Raw genomic sequence first — 22400 nt, 5'->3', positions numbered from 1 at the left:
ACGCGAGCCGTCGAAGTCGTCCTTGGACGCACTAGTTCCTCTCACTCACTAACGTGTTCGAATAGGTTTGGTCGTGTTTGAACATGTCCGTACGTGTTTAGACACGAACCCCGCGATACGAAAACGTCATGTAGCACGCATTAGTCTAGTGGTTAGTGTGTCAGGACCAGTGCTGTATGTTCGCATCCCACTCTGAGCCGTCTTGTCTGGGAGGTCTACACAGGATGTGCCAGCAGTTCCTCTCACTCTCTTTCTAGTGTTTGAAAGTGCCTGGTCTCAAACCCCCTGATATGAAAGAAAGAAGGTGTCTCACCCCTCTTCGCACGATATTGGAGAAACAAAAGGCGGCATGTTGTCATAGAAGCAAAGTGACGGATTTACATAATCGATGGATGCGACGTAAATGGGGTAACACGAACGTGAGAACCCTGCACTATAAGATGGTCATCCCCCTGTACTACACTGTAAACTTTTTCACACCTTTAAAGGTGTGCGCTATGAACATTCAACCTGGTTGTGTAACATTGCATCTCCAGGATGATATTTTACAAAATTTGGAAAGCATTACTAAAGATCAAGTGTCAGTGCAAATCTTGCTTTCATTATGTCTGGGATATCGTAGGTACGAGCTAATGCATATATGCATCGCTATCGATAATCGAGCACGCGCAAGTGTCTACAATACTGTTGAACAATGTTGATTTGTGGCAAGACTGAATTTTTGGAGGACAGACAACACTCGAGTAAAGAAAATTTGTGCGAAACCGTGCTCCATTATGATGTTACCAAAATTACACCCAAAAAGGCGTGTGCCATGCACGTTATTACACCTTTAAAGGTGTGAAAAGATTTAGAGTGTACCTCGCCCACTATTCCCCGAATCACGCCCTTTGCGACAATGATACAAACGTTGCAGGCAATTTTGAACCTTCTTGTCCATATTCGCCCTCATTTGGTGAGTAGTTCTCTATCGCTTCTTGTTTAGAAATAATTCCTTTCTAATATCTGACGTTTTTGTGCAGGTTTAACCGTGACGCAAATTGTGCAACTTTTCTTTCAACTGATACCCGGTTGGGAGGGCGATTTACACCGTTTCGACATAGAAACGTTTTTTGGAAACGTTCACACAAGTACACAAACGCTGGGTGCCTAGTGAAATACCGTCAGTGTTTTTCGATAGGACTTTTTTTCTCATAGAATCTTTATTCTGGTGCTCTAGATTGGATCCCTGGGTTCTTATGCAAGAGCCCATTCAGGAGCACCACGAAAATGCCATGTAATCGTGAGAGGCAATAAATGCGTATCGTTTTTCGCATCACGTGACTCTCTCTCTCTCTGTCTCTGCCAATACAGCAGAAAAAGGGGGACCACAGATCCTGCATATAAAAGTGAGCATGTGAAAATCAGCAGTTAAAGATGATGTCGACATGGACAACAAAATGTAGTTTGTGCTTGCACTGGAGGTAAGTGCATTTTTGTGTTTAAATCGTTTTTTAGTAATCGCCTTTCTCTATTTCGTGGGTTTACTCCATGGGACAGTTGTTTCAAATTGGGGGAGGGACTTCATGCATAACATGAGGTCTGATTAGGCTTCATCAATTTCAAAATTTGGGGTAACTTCGCCCACATGAATCAAAATTGGGTAGGGGCACGAATTCATGGCCAACATGAATTCTGATTAGACTTGAGGAGCATCCCCTGCTCCAATCAAAATTGGGAAGGGGAGAGAGAATTCATGGGGAAAATGAATTCTGATTAGAGGAAATGAGGAAGATTTTGGGGGAACATTTTAATCTAGCTTTAATCAACCAGTCCAGGGGTAGAGTATCGCCCCTGGCGATGAAACTCCCTACCCGTTATCCTGAAATAAAGTCGTTTTCGCTTTATTCAAAACTGAACTCCTTCTTTCGTTTTTCGTCAGATTATTTGAAAACAGGGGGCAGAATTCATGCATAACATGAATTTCATTAGCGTTCATGTTGATCATACGAAATTAATTAGTTCCTAGAGGGAGAATTATTTCAAATTGGGGTTGAATTAAATCCTTCTTTCATTTTTCGTCTGGTTGTCATCGTCGACGGCATTGTGACATCCTAATGACATCGAGTAAGACATGACATGGGGGTCCAAAGTACAGATGTCACCATGGCAATGCGAGGAGGAGAGGGCGCTCTGGTCCTGCGGTGATGGAACGAAAGCCCATGAGGGGCATCCATCGACGACGTGAGCCGTTTCGCGGAGAAAAAATGTAAGTTTGCCGGCTCTGCTCTGTGCGAGTGTATTCTATATTTGGTATTGTTTCTCAGGAAAGAATATCCGCATATCATGAAACACGCCGGGACTCCTCCCAACGAGCAACCTCTCGGACACCCATCTACCTGTCTCTATACCAGTACAAGCTTTCTTTGTGCAACATCAGACAGAAGAGCCCATGAACTATCGATCAACTATCGATCTACTCAAGAGACGTGTTTGTATGCATTCAATAAAGATGTGTCCGTGAAAAAACACAGCGACTCATCAAATGTTATTCAGACTGTTTAATGCGTTGCATTTCGATAACTGTATGTCAATAAATCGGTGACAAAGTTCACGATGTAGACTGCTTACAAATGTCGCTGCTTCCGCAGGGCGTACCTAATATGGGCAATGGCATGAGAGAGAAGGTCGACGATGCCTGCAAAAACGTAGTTGAATTCGCTGTTGGTCGAGCTCACAAATTGGCTCATCAGTTCCAGGGGTCTGTCCGGAACCGTTATACACACGTTCTTGGAATATGCGTAGATCTTACGCACCATCTTGTGCAGCGGGCCCAGAGAGATTTCTCCTATATTGCCAAAGCTCACTATGTCTGTCACGTAGCGAAAAGCAGTGATGAAGAGGTCGTTACGGGGACTCTTCTTGTTGAAACATAAATTCTCCACTTCTTCCCAAGAAGCGTAGATACGAGGACAATTTTGTAAAGTGTGGTAGCTGAACATTTCCACGTACTGGTCATGTGAGCGCTGTGCGCACTGCCTTTATTCAGCGTTTTCAGATAAATACACGCATAGAAACGTTGTGCGCCTAGCGTTTTACGGTTCCCGTCTTGTGTTAGCCGTTTAATTTCATGGTGTTTTGAGGCGACGCTGTGGTTAGGTCTAATCAATCCCCTTAAGCCGTTTCCCCGATGTGTAGTGCTTTCTCCATGCTGACACATGTTTTCCCTAGCGGTTGGGCTTTTTCCCCGCGCTCTCGCATGCCTAGACTTGTTGACCAGTGTTGCAATTCTACCTGCTGCTAGTATCTTCTTGTTCTCTGTCTTTCTCTCATAGAGCTATGATGCTGGGGCCATCCGGTGTGATGTCTTGCAACCAAGTGGCCACCTGTAGTCGATCTCCGCAACTACCGGCCGTAAACAAGAAACATGGCAGTCTCCCGTCACTCAGGCGTTCCGGAGCGATTTCTTCGCCACGGCATCATTCATTTTCTATTAAATTGTTTCTCTCCACTCTAGTTCTATCTATTTTTTTCTCTTTTATGGGCACAGGTTGCCGCCAACACACAGTGTGGTCTGGACACGAGTTAGATGCTTCCTAATTAGTGTGGTGACTCCCTGGAGGGTGCTGATTACAGTGGGGGGTCCCAATTAGCTCTAATTGCTAATTTAATCGTGTTTAGATCAGCCGTCTGTGGCGGCTGTCTGTGTCCATCCATTACTACTTTCAGTAAATTATGTAAATTTCAGTAAAACACCCTGTATAGTATCTGGTTAGTCTTAGAAGGAAATGCCAGTGCCGCAATATGCCTTTCCAGCTGCACATGCTACCTGCTCACAGGTGGAAGTCCTGAAAGCACTGGCGAATTAGGCTGATATGACGATTTTAATTTTAATGCTGGCGATTTTACTCGACGATCCTACACGTGTGCAAATGATGGTCGTGTGTTGCTTATCAACACAGGTTTAGTTAAAACATTAGTACACGTCCACAACAGGCGATGGTGATGTGATGAAGCAAAAAAATGCGGATGTGAGTTACGACGCACACAGCAGGAGCACAGTAGCATTCTAGGAAGTACGAGTCAATAGCTCTGGCAATAGAAAATCTAGCGTCTTTTCGACATAAAATTTTAGACTATATTTAGACGTTTGAACAGAATTTCCAAGTGATGTCCCCATGAATGTGTTGCTTTTGAATACGGGATAGATAAAAATTTGATATGGTTTCACAAATCAGGATATCAAGAGAATGCGGTGCAATTTTCGACATCTGTTGATATTATATCAGTAGCTCTGGCAATAGAAATTCTGAGGATTTTCGACACGAAATTTAGAGTCTGTGTTGAGACGGTTCAACACAATAAATTTTAATAAGAGTTTTCATAAGGGTAAGAGGCTTTTTTGTTTTGCTGCCTGCGCGTAATTGCTTTCGCCTGCTTGTTCACGCTGTGTACCACTTTTTGCTCTGATACGTAATCATTGATACTGACAGAAGTGACTCCAGACTAGCCTGGAGTTCTGAATTCTGTCAAACGATGCTGTCAACGGGCGGACCTAAAGCAAGATACTCGCGCAACTGTTAACTAAGAAATGTTGAACATGACACCCACACTCTTAAAAAAGGGTGTAGTTTAACTCCTTTCCTTGCCACATATATGACACCCTTTTGGAGAGTACAATTACTCTCAAAAAGGGTGTCTCCTCAAGGGAGTAGCATAACACCTTCTCCCTGCCGGAGAGTAATATTACACTCCAGTAGGGATAGAGGTGTTATCCTACTCCCTTGAGGGAGTGAGGAGACTCCCTTTTTGAGAGTAATTGTATTCTTCAAAAGGTGTTATATATGTGGCAAAAAAGGAGTTAAAGTACACCCTTTTTTTAAGAGTCTGCTATAACACGGACGCGATAGATATCAGGGTCAGCTCTATCCAACAAAAGGCTCACCTTTCTCTTCATGGACTCCGGAGTATCATATCCAGCAAATGAATACAGTGGTGTACTGTCTTCATCCTCAACGGTAAGGCGGTAGACATCCATTCCGTTGGGTGCCGTCGTAATTACGGAACCATTGGCAGCCTTGTTCTCCTCACTACATTTCTGTTTTAAATAGAACAGTAACGTCGCAGTTAGAACACATTTTGGCTATTGCTACTGACTGTGGCTATTTGTTTGTTTGTTCTGGTGTGTTATGGCCCAAGACAACTCACAACAGAAGAACCCATACCAAGCCAAGTCAAACTAGAACAACTCATACAAGGTATGACGGCGGAATACAAGTACCACGCCCGTGAAAGAACAAACCACGAAAACTCCTGCGGGATCTGACCTACATTGAAAGAAAAAGAAGAAAAATAAAATATCACAGCAGTAATGTTTTGCTGAAGTGCAATAAATGATGTGTTAAAATGCACTGCGGAGATTGTGGAATACAGTGTACACAATAATAAATTTATTTTGATTGTCTTATGAAGCCATTTTATGTATTTATGCATTTATGTAATCACACTACATCTTGGCCCACTAGGAGCTGCTACAGGGAATTAGTAAACAGATTAGAAAATGACAGAAGCCGGTTTGTGGTGGAATATAATACAGGATAAACACACGTGAGTCGGCAGTACTTCACAATGTAGGCATATTTTCCCTCTAAGTCTCCGTATGAAACACTCGTTATCGCGGCAGCCCACTACGTGACCTTCATCAGGAGTCAGCTGTTCATTTCATAAAACGAGTGCACGAGCTGTACGTTTTATCGTCTGGCTCCAAGACTTCCTTACGGACCGAACTCTCGCTCCGTACGTCCCAAGGCCAAAGCCCTCAGCATCCTGTTCATCAAGGAGTCCCCCAACGAAGTATTCTCAGTCCGACACTCTTTAATGTGTTGATGGACGGCCTACAATCAGTAATTCCTCGCAAAGTGTCGTTTTCCGTGTATGCAGATGACGTCGCCCTTTGGACAGTAGGAAAATCACGCAAAGCCATACAGCGCCGCCTGCAGCTCGTTTTAAATAATGTACATATCTACCTCACGCACCTTGGGATAGACCTATCAGCCGAAAAGTGCGTCAAGCTCCCTTTCACGCGCAAAGCTATGACCAATTTCTCTCTTTGGGTTGGTGCCAAGAAGCTTGAGCCGGTACGGTCCCACTGTCTTGGCGTTGTGATCGACTCGAACTTGCGCTGGTCTCGCCACGTTAAACACCTTCAAACTAAAGTGCAGCGATGGCTCCCCGCAATTCAACATCTTTCTGGCTCAGGGTGGGGCTGTGATCAGAGTTGCCTGCTCGCGGTTCACGCGGTGTTGGTGAGGGCGACTGTGGTCCTTATACCGGTAAATACATTTCGGTCCCTGTTTGCTCGAAGCCTTCGTCGCTGAATCGGAGTTCCAAGAATGGCTGAAACACGGCAAGACCTGGCTGAAGCTGGTGAACTCCCTGTTGAGGTTCTACGCGAACATGAAACGGTTCGGCACTTCCTACGTTTGCGCGCTCACATTCCCAGTCACCCGCTCCTCAGGAAAATTCGCTACCGCCCTGAAAGCGACTTCTATCGAGTAGCGCAGAGGACACGCCTGACTCTCACTGGCTTCATAGCTAAGGACATTATACCGCCGGAAGCCCCCTGGTCTCTGCCGGTACCGCCGACTTTCGCCTTCCGAACCTTCTGGAAAGAAGAGATCAGGTCCCCCTCAAGTCCTCCGAGCCCATTTTCATGCTCTGGTAGGCGAGAAGTTTTCTACGTTTACGGTAGCATATACCGATGGAGCATCCCGAAACAACAAGTCCGCCTTAGCGTTCGTCATACCATCCGAAGGCGTAGTGCACGGAAGACGCCTTTCACATGCAACCTCCTCCACAGCTGCGGAACTCTATGTCATCCTTTTCTTTCTACAACACATCGCTGATTTTACACCCCGGGAATGGGCAGTCTTCAAATCTGCACTTCAAGCAATTGAAAATTCCGGCATACGAGGCCCATCCGCACCCCTGGTCACAGATGTGTTAATGGCTTACCACACTGTCTACGCAGCAGGCCACGGGCTAGTTCTCCACTGGGTTCCAGCCCATTGTGGTGTCGTGGGGAACGAGCAGGCCGACAGCGCCGCAGAAGCAGCAATCTCGTATCGGAAACGGACCAGTATTGTTCTGCTGAGAGGTGACCGCCGTTCAATTCTGCGACGCCTGGTGACACCCCTGGCTTCCCACCAACGGACAACCGACATTCTTCCCTCCTCTATGTTGAGCAGAGTTGATCCAACGCTCGCTTTCCGCATGCCACGAAACACCTCTCGTCAAGATGCTGCATTAATCCACCGAATGTGACCTCGTTGTGGCCTTTACAGCTCAGTGGCGTTACCGCTTGAGACAAGATGACTCTCCCACCTGCTGCCACTGTGGTGCTCTTGATGATCTGGAGCATATTCTTCTTCATTGCCCTCACTACCAACCTTCCCGAACCGCACTCTCCGAGTCTCTCCGTCAGCTGGACTCTCGCCCTTTCTCCCTATCAAAATTGCTTAGTCCCTGGCCCAATCCAGCCCATCAACGCTCTGCGCTCAAACCTCTTCTGACATTTCTGAACACCATCGGACTTCGACCGTTATTGTGAAGGGGCTCGTTATTTTATTCCCACCATTCCCGCCAGCAATGGGGTAGAGTATCGCCTGTGGCGATGCAACTCCCCACTCTCCAAGGTCAAAAATAAAGTAGTTGTTGTTGTTAGGTGCTTTGAAGTTACTAGCAAGCAGTGTGAGTAGCTGAGGCGTAATTCCGTCACGAAAGTGTTTCGTTCTTTTGTACTCTCGGAGCGGGTTGGATATTTTTCGCTTGTGGTTCATAGACTATGGCAATCTCAATGAGGGCTTCTGAGGGATGTTTGACATTGGCAGTTCCGTGGGACTGCCTGTGTCCTTCAGCAGGACGGCCGGTGCAGCTGTTCGTTTTTGGGGCGATACAGTGTTGTTTTTGTAATTGTATGCAACTTGGATCAATGAGATCAGTAGAAATGAAAAACTTAAAAGGAAGAGTGAAGTGATATCAGTGGTAGGTGTTAAACCCGACGTTTTTTTGTTACACGGACTCCCCGTTGGCGGTATCACAGAAATATATTGGCAATATTGGCGCGAAATGGGCTTGCCAATAAGAGCAGCCCATATTTGTGTAACATGTAGCCTTGTTGCACACCCCATACTGGTCCAATATTGGTGGCCCATATTGGACCAATATTGGCAGTGTTGGCAGCCCATATGAATGCAATATTGTACCAATATTGGCGTGCTGCTTGGATAGATACCCTCCTGAAAGTGATTTCCATCGCGTAGCGCAGATGACACACCAGGCTCTCACTGGCCTCATAACCCACCGCCGAACGCCCTCTGGTCTCTACCTATGCCACCCACTTTCGCACGTCTTCCGGACCTCCATAACTGCAGAGATCAGGTTCCCCCTCAAGTCCTTCGGGCTCATTTTCATGCTCGGGAGAGCGGGAGTAGACGGAAGGTTTTCTAGCTTTGCCGCAGCATACACAGATAGCGCATCTCGAAATGGCAAGCCCGCGTAGGCATTCGTCGTCCCGTCCGAAGGAGTAGCGGAAGAACGTGGTCCTTAGCATGAAACCTCCTCCACAGCTGCGGAACTCTATGCCATACTTTTCTTTCTGCAGCACATCGTTCACTGTACCCCGCGGGATTGGGTCGTACTCACTGACTCAACATCTGCGCTGTGAACAAGTGAAGATTCAGGCATCCGAGGTTCATCCGCAGCATTGGTTATGTATGTGTTAATGGCTCCCCAGGCAAAAATCTGGAGTGGGACCACTTCAAAGTGGTTTATTGGACAGGTCCCACTTTAAGTGTGGGACCACTTAGTGACTGGGACCAGTTGAAAGTGGAACCAGCTTCACGATGGTCCCACTTGAAGTGGAACCAGTGGAATTGATCCAGTGGTCCCCTCTGCTAAGTGGTCCGGGATCCGGCCACTTAGCAGCTGGGACCACTGAATGCATGACCGAAAATAATGCGTAGAAATGCACATATTGCTCGAGTAATTACGGTTTATTCTGCTAAAAGCATACACTGAGCAGAAAGAAATAATCAATACATCTCTACATGTACATACCACGTAGTATAAGTCTGATCACTCACTGTGTCTAGACTACGCATATGCCTGACTGTGCGATGCACTCACGGACCACAGGGAGCTTTCGTTCGTTGGCCACCTCACATCTTGTATTTTCTTATAGAAGGTGACACGACACTCCTGTTTTTCATGCAGGTCGCGACATACACCCCATTCCTCTTCACCGTACGTTCGGAATCTTCTTATCCTGTTTCTCTTCAAGTTCCTCCGAAGTTTCTAAAATGAAACATCTAATTAACATCACGGTCATCACTCATACCTGCAAACATTCGCGACGTGCAGTCCGATTGGCGTTTCACAGTGCGTTCTTGCATCTACGCCGTTTACGTCTTCTTGGCGTCAAAACTCTTCCGGGAAATCGACAATGTGTTGCACAGGAACCATTGTCATCGTATTGTCTTACAAAGCGCACTGAAACACACGTAAATACTGCACAGGAGATACACCATCACCATCCTTGCGACGGTTACTGAAGACAAAACCAACTTGCTGCGACGCGACGAAGTTCTAACTTCCAACTGCCACTCTCGCTCCGTCGCTCGCCTCTCGCTCTCTCCTCTCCCTCTCGGCTCTCGCCGTTTGAAGTTTGAATTGCCGTGGCGTCTTCACATTGCATCAGCCTCTGCAATTACATTTTCTTTTTTTTTTATGTTGTCTTTCTTCTAGTATTTAGCTTATTTTTTGTTGTTGTTGAGATGTATTTTTTTACATTTCTCTGGTACTTAATATGTTATGATATTCACCTCAGATGAGAATGTGCACGAATTCGAGTTACAGCATTCGCAGACGCGCGCAGCTGGATAAACAGCAATAAAAAGAGACCATGCCTGTGCTAAAATAGATCACAGCAATAGATCAAACAAAACATGGCAAGCGTGGACAAGATGAAATCTCAAAGGGGGAAGCTGGGAAGCTGCCCAACTCAGCGACCATTCTGGGATCAAAATGGTACCTGTGAGGCTCCAGCTGGAACCATCTGAGACCAGAGTGGTACCACTGATGTCACCAAAGTGGAACCAGCCACCCCACTTGGGAGTCCAGCTGGGACCATCCACATTCAACTGGAACCATTCCGGGACCATCAAACATCCAACTGGAACCAGTCCAGATTCAACTGGAACCATTCTGGGACCAGTCCAGATTTTCGCCTGGGTCATAAACTTGTCTACGAATCAAGACACAGGCTGGTTCTCCAATGGGTTGCAGCTAATTGTGGTGTCTTCGAGGCCTCGTGACTCCTCTGGCTACCCGCCAATGAACCGCTGACATTCTTCCCCTAGCCATGCTGAGTAGAGTTGATCCAGCGCTCGGTTTCCGCACGCCTCGTCATATATCTCGTCAAGATGCCGCATTAGTTTATCGAATGTGCCTTAGTGTGGCTTTCACAGCACAGCGGCGTTACCGCTTGAGGCAAGATGATTCTCCGCACGGCAGTCACTGAAGTGTTGAAGATCTGGAGCATATTCTTCTCCATTGCACGCACTACCAACCTTCCCCAACCGTACTCTCCGGGCCCCTTCACGAGCTAGACTCTCGCCCCTTCTCTCTCACAAAACTGTTTGCTCCCTGGCCGCATCCAATCCAACATCGCTCTGCCCTCAAAGCTTTCTTCACCTTTCTGGACACCGATCCTTATTGTGAAGGGGCTCATTATTTCATCACCACCAGCAATGGGGTGGAGTATCACCGCTGGCGATGAAACTCCCCAGTCATCATTTTGTGGTAAAGTTGTTGTTTGTAATACCACCCGAAGGCGTAGCCCAAGGGGACGCCTTTCGCAACTAACGTCAGCTGCAGCTGCAGAACTGTACGCCATTATATTCTTTCTGCAGGACATGGTTGGTTATAGCCCGCGAGAATGGACAGTGTTCACCGACTTCAAATTTGTACTGCAAGCTATTGAAAACACAGGCATACGAGGATCGTCCGTACCGTAAGTGACGGATGGGTTAGTGGCTTGCCAGCACGTGCATGGAGCAGGACACAGGCTAGTTTTACAGCGGGTTCCATTAAATTGCGATGTCGTGTGGACTGAATATGCTGGCAACGCCGCAGAAGCACCTCTATCAAGTAGGTGACGAACGAGTATGGCGAGTAGTGTAGTGCTGAGTGGAGACTTCACTTCTTCGTCGCCCAGTGGCACCTCTGTCTTCCCGATAATAGACCAGTTCAGAAAATTTCAGTGCTCTTTGCGCACGCATTGCATCCTGGGAGTCTGCTGAGCGGGGCAACGAAGAATAATCCTTCACAATCTGACCTTGACACATCGTGGACAAGGGACCGGTAGGGGAGAAATCGGAACAGTTTGGAGGCCACCCGTTTCTTTCGTATTAGTAAACTCTCACAGTTCAAAGCGACGTTAGGCACTCTGGGATTATCTGAACTCGTCTACTGACGTTCCCATACATGCTTGCAAGGGTTTGTCCAACGCTATCTTTCTGGAAGCCACGAAACAGCACTCGTCAAGACGCTGCATTAGTTCATCGGATGCGACTCAGTGCAGCGTGTACAGCTGAGTGGCGTTACCGCTTGTGACTACTTGGCTCTCGTAGATGCCATCACTGCGCTGATCTGGAAGATCCTGAGCACACTCTTCTTCATCGCCGGAACTATCAGCTTTCCCCATCGACACTTTGAGTGTTTCTCAATGAGCTGTACTCTCGCCCTCTCGCTATGTCAACCTTGCTTGGTCCAAGTCCAAATCCAGCACACCAACGCCCCATTTAAATTAATTCTGAAGTTTTTGGATGTTTCGGTCCTCACTGTGAGAAGACTCAATATTGCATTTTACCACAGTACCACCAGAAATGCTGTAGGACATAACTCCTGGCGATTAAACTCGCCACTCATCATGATTTAAATAGAGCTATTATTTGTTTTTCTGTAAGCTACATGATAGAACGTCAACGAAAAAATTCAACTGCGGGGAGTGAACAGAGAATATGCGTGGACGTAAAAAACCCAAAGGTGGTTCTCAGTACTAGGATGAACAACATTTGTCCTTGAGGGACCTATTGGGCCGGATTCCTAGGCGATATGCGACCACCATTCCCCCACTCGAGCTCTCGACTCGGACATGGAATGCCTCCCTACGAAAGTGAGGAAATTCTTTTAAGTTTTCAACCAGTAGTACATTGTAGCGTCAGTGCCTTCTTGAAGTCCAATGATTCCTCAAGTGGAGGAGCGCTTCTTTCTTCTCATTGGTGTCGAAGAGCGTTTCAGAATATGTCCACTAGGCTAACACGAGAGGTGGATGCCCTCAACATTCGAGTCTTGTGTGTATGCCCGTTTGTTTTAATCGACTCGAGGTATGAAGCTTTTTGACGCGCTCAAGTAGTTTCGAGGTATATGGTGAGAGAAAAAAAGCATTTTTTAGAGCCATTTCGAACGTGTTTTCATAAATTGGTATACTTACGAAGCTAGCTGGCTTGAGGTAATAGGTATCGCAACGTTTATTAAACTTAAAATGCTCCTCGTCCTCCATGTAAGCAATTGCAGGGGAGAAAGATATCATTTGTACAACACTGGAGGGCCAGGTGCTCCAGCTCCGCATCCTGAATGCTCCATCCTGCAAACAAATAATTTGCTTGTAATCAGGGGCACATCTAGAAAGGGGGGGGGGCGGTGGCTAGGACGTTCTGGCCCCCTCCTCAATTTCTGTCTTCACATATATTTGACCTACAGGGTGGGTGCTATAAAAGGCAGTCACAGTTTCGCGTGTGACGCTACATATACTTGAGAGACAGGCTTCCGTTACCACACAGTAGATATATTTGTACCAGAGAAACGAACGAAAAAAATCGCAGTAGACACGCACGGCGTAAAAATTAATACGACCACGCAAACTTCCGTCTACGTGCATTTCCTATGCGCTATACCGATGGATTGAGACGAAACTTTGCGCGGTCGTATTTATTTTGTTACACGGTGCTTGGTAACCACAATTTTTTCATAGGTTTCTCTAGCATAAATGCTTTACCCTGAGGCAGTGGAAGTCTGTGCGTCAACGAGGTATCGGTCGAGGAAGTATCACGTCATGCACGAAAATGTGACTGACCTTTTACAGCACCCACCCTGTATGTATTGTATGTACCAATCTCACTGAGGCTGGACACCCCTCTCAGAGAAATCCGGGGTCCACCCCTGCTTGTACTATGTCCGAAAAACTAGGGAGAACAGCATCGTCTGAAGCATGGTCTGAAGCCAACCACACTCGTTCGGAGAAGCTGTCACGTGAAGCACCTTTCCATTGCAGCATCTGGGGCAATTCTATGACCATGCATGAACGCGTCCAGCGGTTAAACAGTCTTCTCCAATGTCACGCAAAATGTGTGGGAAGGTTTGGGTTAAACAAAATACACTAAAGATCGGGGGACAAAGGGTAGAGGGCTAGAGGTTTGTAGGGCAGCATGTTCATATATACAGTGTGTTTATTTTTATAGGACCAGACAATTTTTTGTCATAAAAGAAGCCATTTCAGCAGCACAGATGACACTTTTGCAAGTGGGTTAAACAGCGGACATTCTGTAGAATATAGTAACTACCACATGAACATCAGCCTAACATTCATTTATGACCTTTACTAGAGAACTTCAAGTAAATAAAGTAACAGTACCAACCCTCATTTTAAGCCACTCTATTTTCTAAAATTCTGTCATCTTCACGTACTTTGGGATATCCAGACTTTTTCATGCAAGTCAAGCGAAACCATCGCGTACGCCATCGGAAAGATGATTTTGAGTTCATGTGACTTTTTTATATTGCGTCTGAGCGCAGAGCCAACGTATTCGCGTGAGCATAAAAACCAGGCATGGACATGTTTTGCCAGTGTAGACTGCACGATGCGATATGACCTCTACATATCTCTCGTCAAGATGTTAGTTCATTAGTTCATGCGCCTCAATGTGGCTTTCACAGCACAGTGGCGTTACCGCTTGATGCAAGTTGACTCTCCGCACTGCAGTCACTACGGTGCCGTAGAAGATCTAGAGCACATTTTTCTCCATTGCCCACACTACCATCCTTCCCGCACCGTACTCTCTTGATCCCATAACGAGCTAGACTCTCGTTCCCTCTCTCTCACAAAATTGCTTGGTCCCTGGTCACATCCAGCCCACCAACGCTCTGCCTTCAGCGCTCTGTTCAGCTTTCTGCATACCACAGGCCTTCGATCCTTATTGTGAACGGACTCATTGTTTCATTCCCCGCATCACCACCAGCAATGGCGTAGAGCATCGCCCCTGGAGCGGAAACCCCCCAGGCATCATCTTGTTATAAATTTGTTGTTGCGATACGGAAACTTCTTACACTTAAGTATGATTGCATCGCATCGGCTGACTGAGTAATACCGGTTGTATCCTCACATCTTTGTGGTGTGGTCAGCGTGTGGTAATGTGCTTCAGTGTAGAATGGTAGAAAATCCAGCGATCCATTAAGGAACGCGTATCTCGATCAGAGTCTGCTCTTCTCGGCACCGTCATCATCACTGGCATGCAATTTAAAACGTTGGGGATGATGTATTAGAGGGGGGATATGCTTATAAAAAAAAAAAAAAAAGAAAGGAAAGGTGTTAGATATCAGCGGTTCATTGGTATTGCTGGTCAACAGCCCCAAGGGTAGGAAAAATCGTTCCAAACTTTGACGACAGGTGTAAAGAATCGGCGTCCGTGACGTGCTCTGTTGGGGTGAGGAAAGGGATTATGCGGATGTATGCGTCTGTATACGACAACCGGAAACAGATACGAATTTCACAATGAAGAGTACGAACTGATTGTTGTGCAAAGGTGCACTCACTCACACAATTCCCGTCCTCACCACAATAAAACGCTAGCTGCTCAGCTCTGTCGCAAAATAACGGATGGATTTTAAATGCGCGAGCATTTTAACGCACTTTTGGGGCTCGGAAGTGCAATGTCAGTGGAGAGGGACACTTTCACATTCGCGATGCTTTATCTCCCCCTCGTCCCACTCGTTTGTTTCTTTGCGAGCCTCAGCTAATAATAAATGTTTTTACCGGGGAGGATTTGCCAGATTGGAGCGTCTTCATGATAGCGGTTCCTAAAACAGGATAAGCCTTTATTACATGCAATAGTATGTCTTTATCATATTTTGGGCTTCGAAAGTGTAGGGTCGATGGAAATGTGCACATTCACTCTCGCGATGCTTTATCTCCCCATGGTTTGTTTCTTTATTGCGCGATTCGGCTAATAATAAATGCTTTCACAGGGGGGATGTAGCAGATTGGAACAACTTCATGATACCGGTTCCGAAAACAGGATAAGCCCTTATTCGACGAGATACAATTTCTTTAGTGTACTTTTGGACTTCGGAACTGTAGCGTCAGTGGAAATGGACACTTTCAAACTTGCGATGATTCATCTCCCACTGGTTTGTTTCTTTATTGTGCGCTTCGGCTAATAATAAACGCTTTGATGGGCGACGATTTAGCAGATTGGAACGTCTTCATAATAGCGGTTCCTAAAACAGGATATGCCCTTATTAGACGCGATACCAATTTCTTTAACGTACTTTTGGACTTCGGAAATGTAGCGTCAGTGGAAATGGCACTTTCACCTCGCGATGATTGATCTCCCCCCTGGTTTGTTTCTTCATTGTGCGCTTCGCCTAATAATGAACGCTTTGACGGGCGAAGATTTAGCAGGTTGGAACGTCTTCATGGTAGCGGTTTCTAAACGAGGATAAGCCCTTATTAGACGCGATAACATTTCTTTAACGTACTTTTGGACTTCGGAAATGTACTGTCAGTGGAAATGTGCACTTTCACCCTCGAGATGTTTTATCTCCCCCTGGTTTGTTTCTTTAGTGCGCGCTTCGGCTAATAATGAACGCTTTGATGGGCGAAGATTTATCAGGTTGGAATGTCTTCATGGTAGCGGTTCCTAAACGAGGATAAGCCCTTATTAGACGCGATAACATTTCTTTAACGTACTTTTGGACTTCGGAAATGTAGCGTCACTGGAAATGGGCACTTTCACCCTCGCGGTGCTTTATCTCCCCCTGGTTTGTTTGATTATTGCGCGCTTGGGCTAATAATAATGTTATCACGGGGGAAGATTTAGCAGATTGGGACGACTTCAAGAAGACAGCGGTTCCTAAAACAGGATAAGGCCTTATTAGACGCGATAGCATTTCTTTAACGTACTTTTGAACTTCGGAAGTGTAGCGTCAGTGGAAATGGGCACTTTCAATCTCGAGATGCTTTATCTCCCCCTGGCGAACGTGATCACAGGTCGCTGAATTCGTTCATAACGGCTATCTCCAGTGTCAGTAAGCATCATGTCACAAGGACTCATATAACACTGAGGGACAGGCTACGATGTATTGCGATGACGAAGCTAATACCTCAGCGTCACGAGTGAAAAATGGCATGGCAGAAAAGCCTGTCGTACGAAGCCACGTGAACGTGCAATGTGCTATGCGCTCACTTATCTGTCAACAATGGGCGCAACATCGTGCAGCAACCCCACCAGGTAAGGAGCATACCTCCTGCCGCAGTTCATATGCGATAGTCGAGGTCAAACGTTGCATCCCTCCCTTTCCTCTTTTTGGTGCACCCTGCTTCAAAGGCCAACCGAGAGCAAGGCGATCGCACCCTCCAAACAGCATACCTATCCTTCACTTTCGCTTTCGCCGCCACTACCAGAAAACCGACGCAAACACAGACGAGCATGACGCTAGCGTCCTAATCCTGAAGCCGAGCACACCCAACGTGGGCCTTTGTTGGAGTTCAACTTCAAAACCACATCGCCCACTTCAGAACCCATCATAACAATTCAACTTCACAACCCCATGACAAACTTCAACTTCAAAATGCATCAACGACTTCAGACCCCATCATAGGAATTGAACTTCAAAGCCCCATCACAGACTTCAACTTCAAAATCCATCAGCGACTTCAGAACCCATCATAGCAATTCAACGTCAAAACCTCATTGAAAACTTCAGCTTCAAAATAAGTCCCCGACTTCAGAACCCATAATAGGAATTGAACTTCAAAACCCCATCACAAACTTCAACTTCAAAATCCATCACCGTCTTCAGAATCCATCATAGGAATTGAACTTCAAAGCCCCATCACAGACTTCAACTTCAAAGTCCATCACCGACTTCAGAACCCATCATAGGATTTCAACGACAAAACCTCGTCACAACCTCAACTTCAAAATCCATCACCGACGTCGGAACCCATCATAGGAATTGAACTTCAAAGCCCCATCACAGACTTCAACTTCAAAATCCATCACCGAATTCAGAACCCATCATAGGAATTCAACGTCAAAACCTCATCAGAAATTTCAACTTCAAAATTCATCAGCGACTTCAGAGCATATCCTAGGAATTCGACTTCAAAACCCCATCACAAACTTCAACTTCATAATGCATCACCGACTTCGGAGCATATCCTAGGAATTCGACTTCAAAACCCCATCACAAACTTCAACTTCATAATGCATCACCGACTTCAGAACCCGTTATAGAAATTCACCTGCAAAACAACGATGGGAGCTGAAGTTGAATTCTGATGATGGGCTCTGAAGTCGATGATGGGTTCTTAAGTTGAAGTTGAATGATGGGCTCGTGATGTGATGATTTACGGTGATGTGATGTGATGTGATGTGATGGGCTTTGCAGAAAACTGACCATAACATGATGTTGAATGAATTCGCAGGGAAATGTGGACCTATGTGCTGGATATCATTGCAGCTGAACCGATAACGCGCACGTATGGCCTTCCTTGCTGCAGTGTCCACGTGAAGGCCCACACTCTGTTAGGCTCTCCTTCTTCTTCCGTCTCCAGAATGACCCCTTTTACACCATCAGCGATTCTGGGCAAGCGCAGACACTCCGTATTTGGTTGCTCTGGCTAATCTCCTAAACCGTGACTTCGAAGCTGAACCGAGCCGAGCGTCTTTGTGCGTAGGATTAGTAAATTTCGACTATTGTCGCCGTTTGGATGACTCCACTTACACTTCCATTAGTGACCCTGCACACAAAAAGAGAAAGGATTCACTGAAACCCTAGTAGTGATAAAATTGTCACAGTGGTTCTATACCGTAACGGGGAGAGAGTTGAGTAAAAGGGCAGAAACAGCACCAACTCCACCTGCAGTCGGCAGAGGGAAAGTAGGGAACCGTTGCGCTTCTACCCATTTTCAACCTTTTTTTTTTTAAGTGTAGTTTGGCACAGCAGGTTTCCGTACCACAAGGCACGCGATGTCGCCTGTTGTTCAGTTTCAGAGCTGATGCCTCGATTCTTCGTAGTACTTCACGTAAGTTTTCTTGATGTTCTTCACTATAGTGTTGCCGAAGACTATGACATCGTCTATCTAGCAAAGAACACCTTTACAACCCTTTAAGATGGTACACATCATCATCTTTTGAAACGCTGCTGGAGCTGAAGCCACTCCGAAGCAAACTCGCTTGAAGCAAAATAGTCTGTCATGCGTCATGAATTTAGTTAGATCTCTAGTCTTTGGCGCAAGCTCGAGTTGATTGCACGCGGACGCTAAGTCCAGTTTGGAGAAAGTAGTTGCTCCAGACAACACACAAAATAATTCTTCGATGTGCGGCAGTGGAAAGCCAGCCACTATTATTGCTTTGCTTGGCTCCCTGAAGTCCACGCATAACCTTATTGCGCCGTTCTTTTCTCGCATGACAACAATAGGCGAGACCCACTCTGATGCTTCGACAGGTTCAATGATATCTTCAGCTTCAAGACGGCGATGTTCCACAGATACTTGTTGTCGTAAAGTTAAAGGCAATCTGCGAAGTTTCGATGCGACTGGTTTCGCTGATTTTCAAAGCTTAGGTTCATGGGTGTAACCGTTAACCAGTCCTATCCCACTGGTGAACAAATGCGATAACTTGTCTCTCAGCTCTGCTGGTAAAAGTTCGAATTGAGCAACTGTGTGAAGACAACTCAACGTCGCACCCTGAATGTTTAACTGCAGATTCCGTATCGCACCTAGACCTAGAAGTGGAGTTCCGTGGTGAACGACCTGAAACACATGTTGTGGTTTGCTTGAAAACCACTTCCGCAAGGAACCATCCTTTCACGTTTATCTTCCGTCTAGAGTAACCTAGTAGTCTTACGGTTGGGACGCTCAAAACGTACTTACACGTTAACGGGTCACGGTGCATTTGTTCCGGAATTAGAGACACTGAAGAACCCTTGTTGACCAACAAGTTCATCTTCACGTGCCCCACTGATACGTCCACGTAAATCATCTCTGCTTTGCATGCTCGTGCGTTCCATTATCAATACACTGACGCAGTTCGTTTCCTATGGTTCATCAACTTCGTCATTCATAACTTCCTTTACATTTGTAGATGATCTGCACATCGCTTGATAATACCCAAGTTTGTTGCATTTCCGACATCGTTTCTTTGTAGCAGGACACTCTGCAGCATTTGCGCGATGCCGCTTCGAGCCAGAGCGGTAGCATACCGTTTGCTTTATCCGCTTCTGAGAAATGTTCTGCACACTATTTCCAACATTGCTAAACTCTTGCAGCTCCGGTTGTGTCTGCTCAATATGCTTCCCAATTTCTATTGCTCGTGCGAGCGTTATGGCAGTCGCTTCGTACAAGAGATGCTCTCGAATTTGCCGTATCGCTGTTGCTTCCACTAACTGACCTCGGATAACATCATCCGCATTTGTTCCGTAGTTGCACGTCAATGAAAGGTCACGTAAGCTAGTAACGGAGTCTTCAAAGGACTCACCAGGCAGTTGTCGCCCTCCTCCAAAAACGATGCCTTTCAAGTAGGACGTTCGTGCTTATCTTGTAATGTAAATGCAGTGCAAGCAGAGCTTCTTCGAAGACATCTCCTGAGCTTTGCGGGAGTTCAGTGCTCCCCAAGAACACTGGCGATCCTGAGGACGCCCACAAAATGTCATCGCGTCCTCGCCCGTGATGGGATGTCCGGAGGAGATCCGGAGAGTGTCATCATAGGATATTCCAGTGATAGTCATTTGCAACCTGTGGCCGCCAGCCAGAGCACATATATAGGAGAAGTAAATTAGTTTAATAATGCGATGTGCGTTTCGATGCCGGCGCCCATTAATTGGTGTTTCGGTTTGTTTGTCAACCAAATTCAACCAAATCTGCAGCAATGACCATGTATAAACTACAAAAATACTACAAAGAGAAAATACAAAAATACATTGGTACAAATACAAACTGAATGATTTCAACGGATACTCCATGCACTGGGTTCAATGTGCGATAAGATATAGCTTGCTAGACCTTTCATTGTGATCTTGTTGCCATGAACATCCCTACAAGGTCCCTCGGACGGAGCATTTCGAGATACAGAAAAGTGATGGCATATTACAGCGCGTGCTTGACTTTCGGTGGATGTTTTAAATCAACTAAGTAGGAAGCACGGACGTTACCTTAGTTGTATCCTTATGCTCCAAGGAATTCGTCACTGGTGTGTTGCTTATACATGAAATTGAACTAAACTCAGTTACCTTACCCTTGGTTTTGACTGAGATGCTAGGAGGACTCTCGCACTTGCGGGAGTTCGCAAGATAAGCAATATATAGTATATCTTTTATCTGCGAAAGGAAATTACACTATTGGATATTCCTTTCAAAGTCGGTTGTCTTAGTCTTACACTTAGTGGCACATGACCTTGTATATTCTTTTTCTTTTTATACCACGGCACCCATTGTTCGTCATCGAAATACAATCAAAAATGAGAGACGGAAAATGACAAGCTGGTGGCCGAGGTTGAAAACTGCAAAAGAGAGAGAGAGAGAGAGAGAGTCCATTTCCACTGTAAACGCCTGTTCACTTCTAAAACTGAGAAATGAAAGCAGATTTAATGGAGGATTTTACATGATCCTATAGTGCTCCTGAGAATATATCCCAGTCTTGTCACCAGATGTTGCCCCTAGGACCATCTCTAGAGTCTCATTCTAACACTTTTCTAACAAATTGAGGATCATGTGGGGATATTCCCAGGATGTCACTGTTGTCCCACAATGACATCCTCAGGACGAGTGAGGGATGTCATCGTGTACTTGGGGTCGTCGACGGTTCCGTGCTCAGTCCCATCCTGGAGTCCGTTGGAGTACTGTAGAACACTCTTTGACCTTCCAGTCCAAGCGCATTGAGCTGTTAAGTCATCATCACCTCCCATCGCTTCCAACCCCGACAACCCACTGTCATCCCATGGATATCCTAAGAGCATCATGCATCAACGGGGTGACATCCCAAGGAGGATGAATCTGATCCTCAAATCATCCTCATCATGTCATTTTGGTACTAATATAGCATCCCCACGGTATCCTCAGAGCATACACAGACGCTATCTGAGGACAAGTTTAGAACAGCGCCAGAGCACTTCTAGGATGAAACATTCTATCTACTTTTATTTTCTTTTTTATGTGCTGACCTATTCATTCGTATCAACGATTCCGTACCGATTCCTTTCAAATTCGTTAACTGTCGCAATAAAATCTGCCTGCTCGTTTCTTGCGCATTCCACAGCAGAAAATAAGCACAGCGATTTAAAAAGGAAGCAGAGAGAAATATAAAAGACATAGAAACACCCACTCCGAAAGGTACTAGAATTCTCTTCCGAAGCGAAAACAGATACTATATGTTGCTCGTTACGCGACCCTCCGTTAAATGCGACAGCCTCGCTCGCCTGCAACACAAAACGAATGGTGAGCCGTACACGTTTCTTTCGATTACGCAAAGAAAAAATACGCCAAGCGAGGAATTGATTGAAGTATCAGCATTCAGGTAAGACTTTTGAAAGTCAAAAGCAGTGCGACAGAACCGCGCATTTCTGTCCTTTCCACGAGAAATGCTCCATGTATCGTAGACAATGATCCTTTTCGGAGGCAGAAAATTTTACGCTGGACCACCCTTTGTTTCAGAAAAATGTCAATCCGGTCCAAGCATCGACCTAAAAGCAAACAAATATATTCGAGGCGTCTGAGAAGGTAAACTAAACAAAGTAATATTTCTCGTCCCGCTAGCTACCCACAGGGACAGGCACAGGACGTTCCTGAATGACTCTTCAGGGACAGTCCTTGAATGTCATTCTCAGGATTTTCTGGGGATACACCTGGAAGAACGAGGACACGATGACACTGTGGGGGCATCTTGAAGACAGTGTGTTCTTGGGGAAGTAGTTCTGGAACCCAAGCTTCCACTGATGCCAGAGGCACGTCAGGCTGGCCCGCTATAGGTAAGAACGGCGTAGGTAAAGCGATGCAGTAGCAACTCATTGCTGCCAAAAACCTGT

The 22400-nt window shown here is 45.9% G+C and overlaps 1 protein-coding gene across 3 annotated transcripts in view; it reads right to left on the bottom strand.

The window, feature by feature from the left end:
• LOC135376477 (uncharacterized) overlaps window positions 1-22400 on the bottom strand; it is a 135850-nt gene that overhangs the window by 40735 nt on the left and 72715 nt on the right. For 2 of the 3 annotated variants that reach the window (XM_064608992.1, XM_064608993.1), the window contains exons 7-8: window positions 12533-12685; window positions 4925-5077 (exon numbers count right to left, since the gene is read on the bottom strand). In XM_064608992.1, the coding sequence (XP_064465062.1) occupies window positions 4925-5077; window positions 12533-12685 (306 nt within the window). The remainder of the gene's footprint in view (window positions 1-4924; window positions 5078-12532; window positions 12686-22400) is intronic. The other variant, XM_064608994.1, reaches the window with a different exon arrangement.

This window comes from Ornithodoros turicata, unplaced genomic scaffold, assembly GCF_037126465.1.
Source record: "Ornithodoros turicata isolate Travis unplaced genomic scaffold, ASM3712646v1 ctg00001117.1, whole genome shotgun sequence".
NCBI lineage: Eukaryota > Metazoa > Arthropoda > Arachnida > Ixodida > Argasidae > Ornithodoros > Ornithodoros turicata.
Note: the sequence above shows the minus strand (reverse complement) of the source record. Positions and strands in the feature narration are given on the sequence as shown.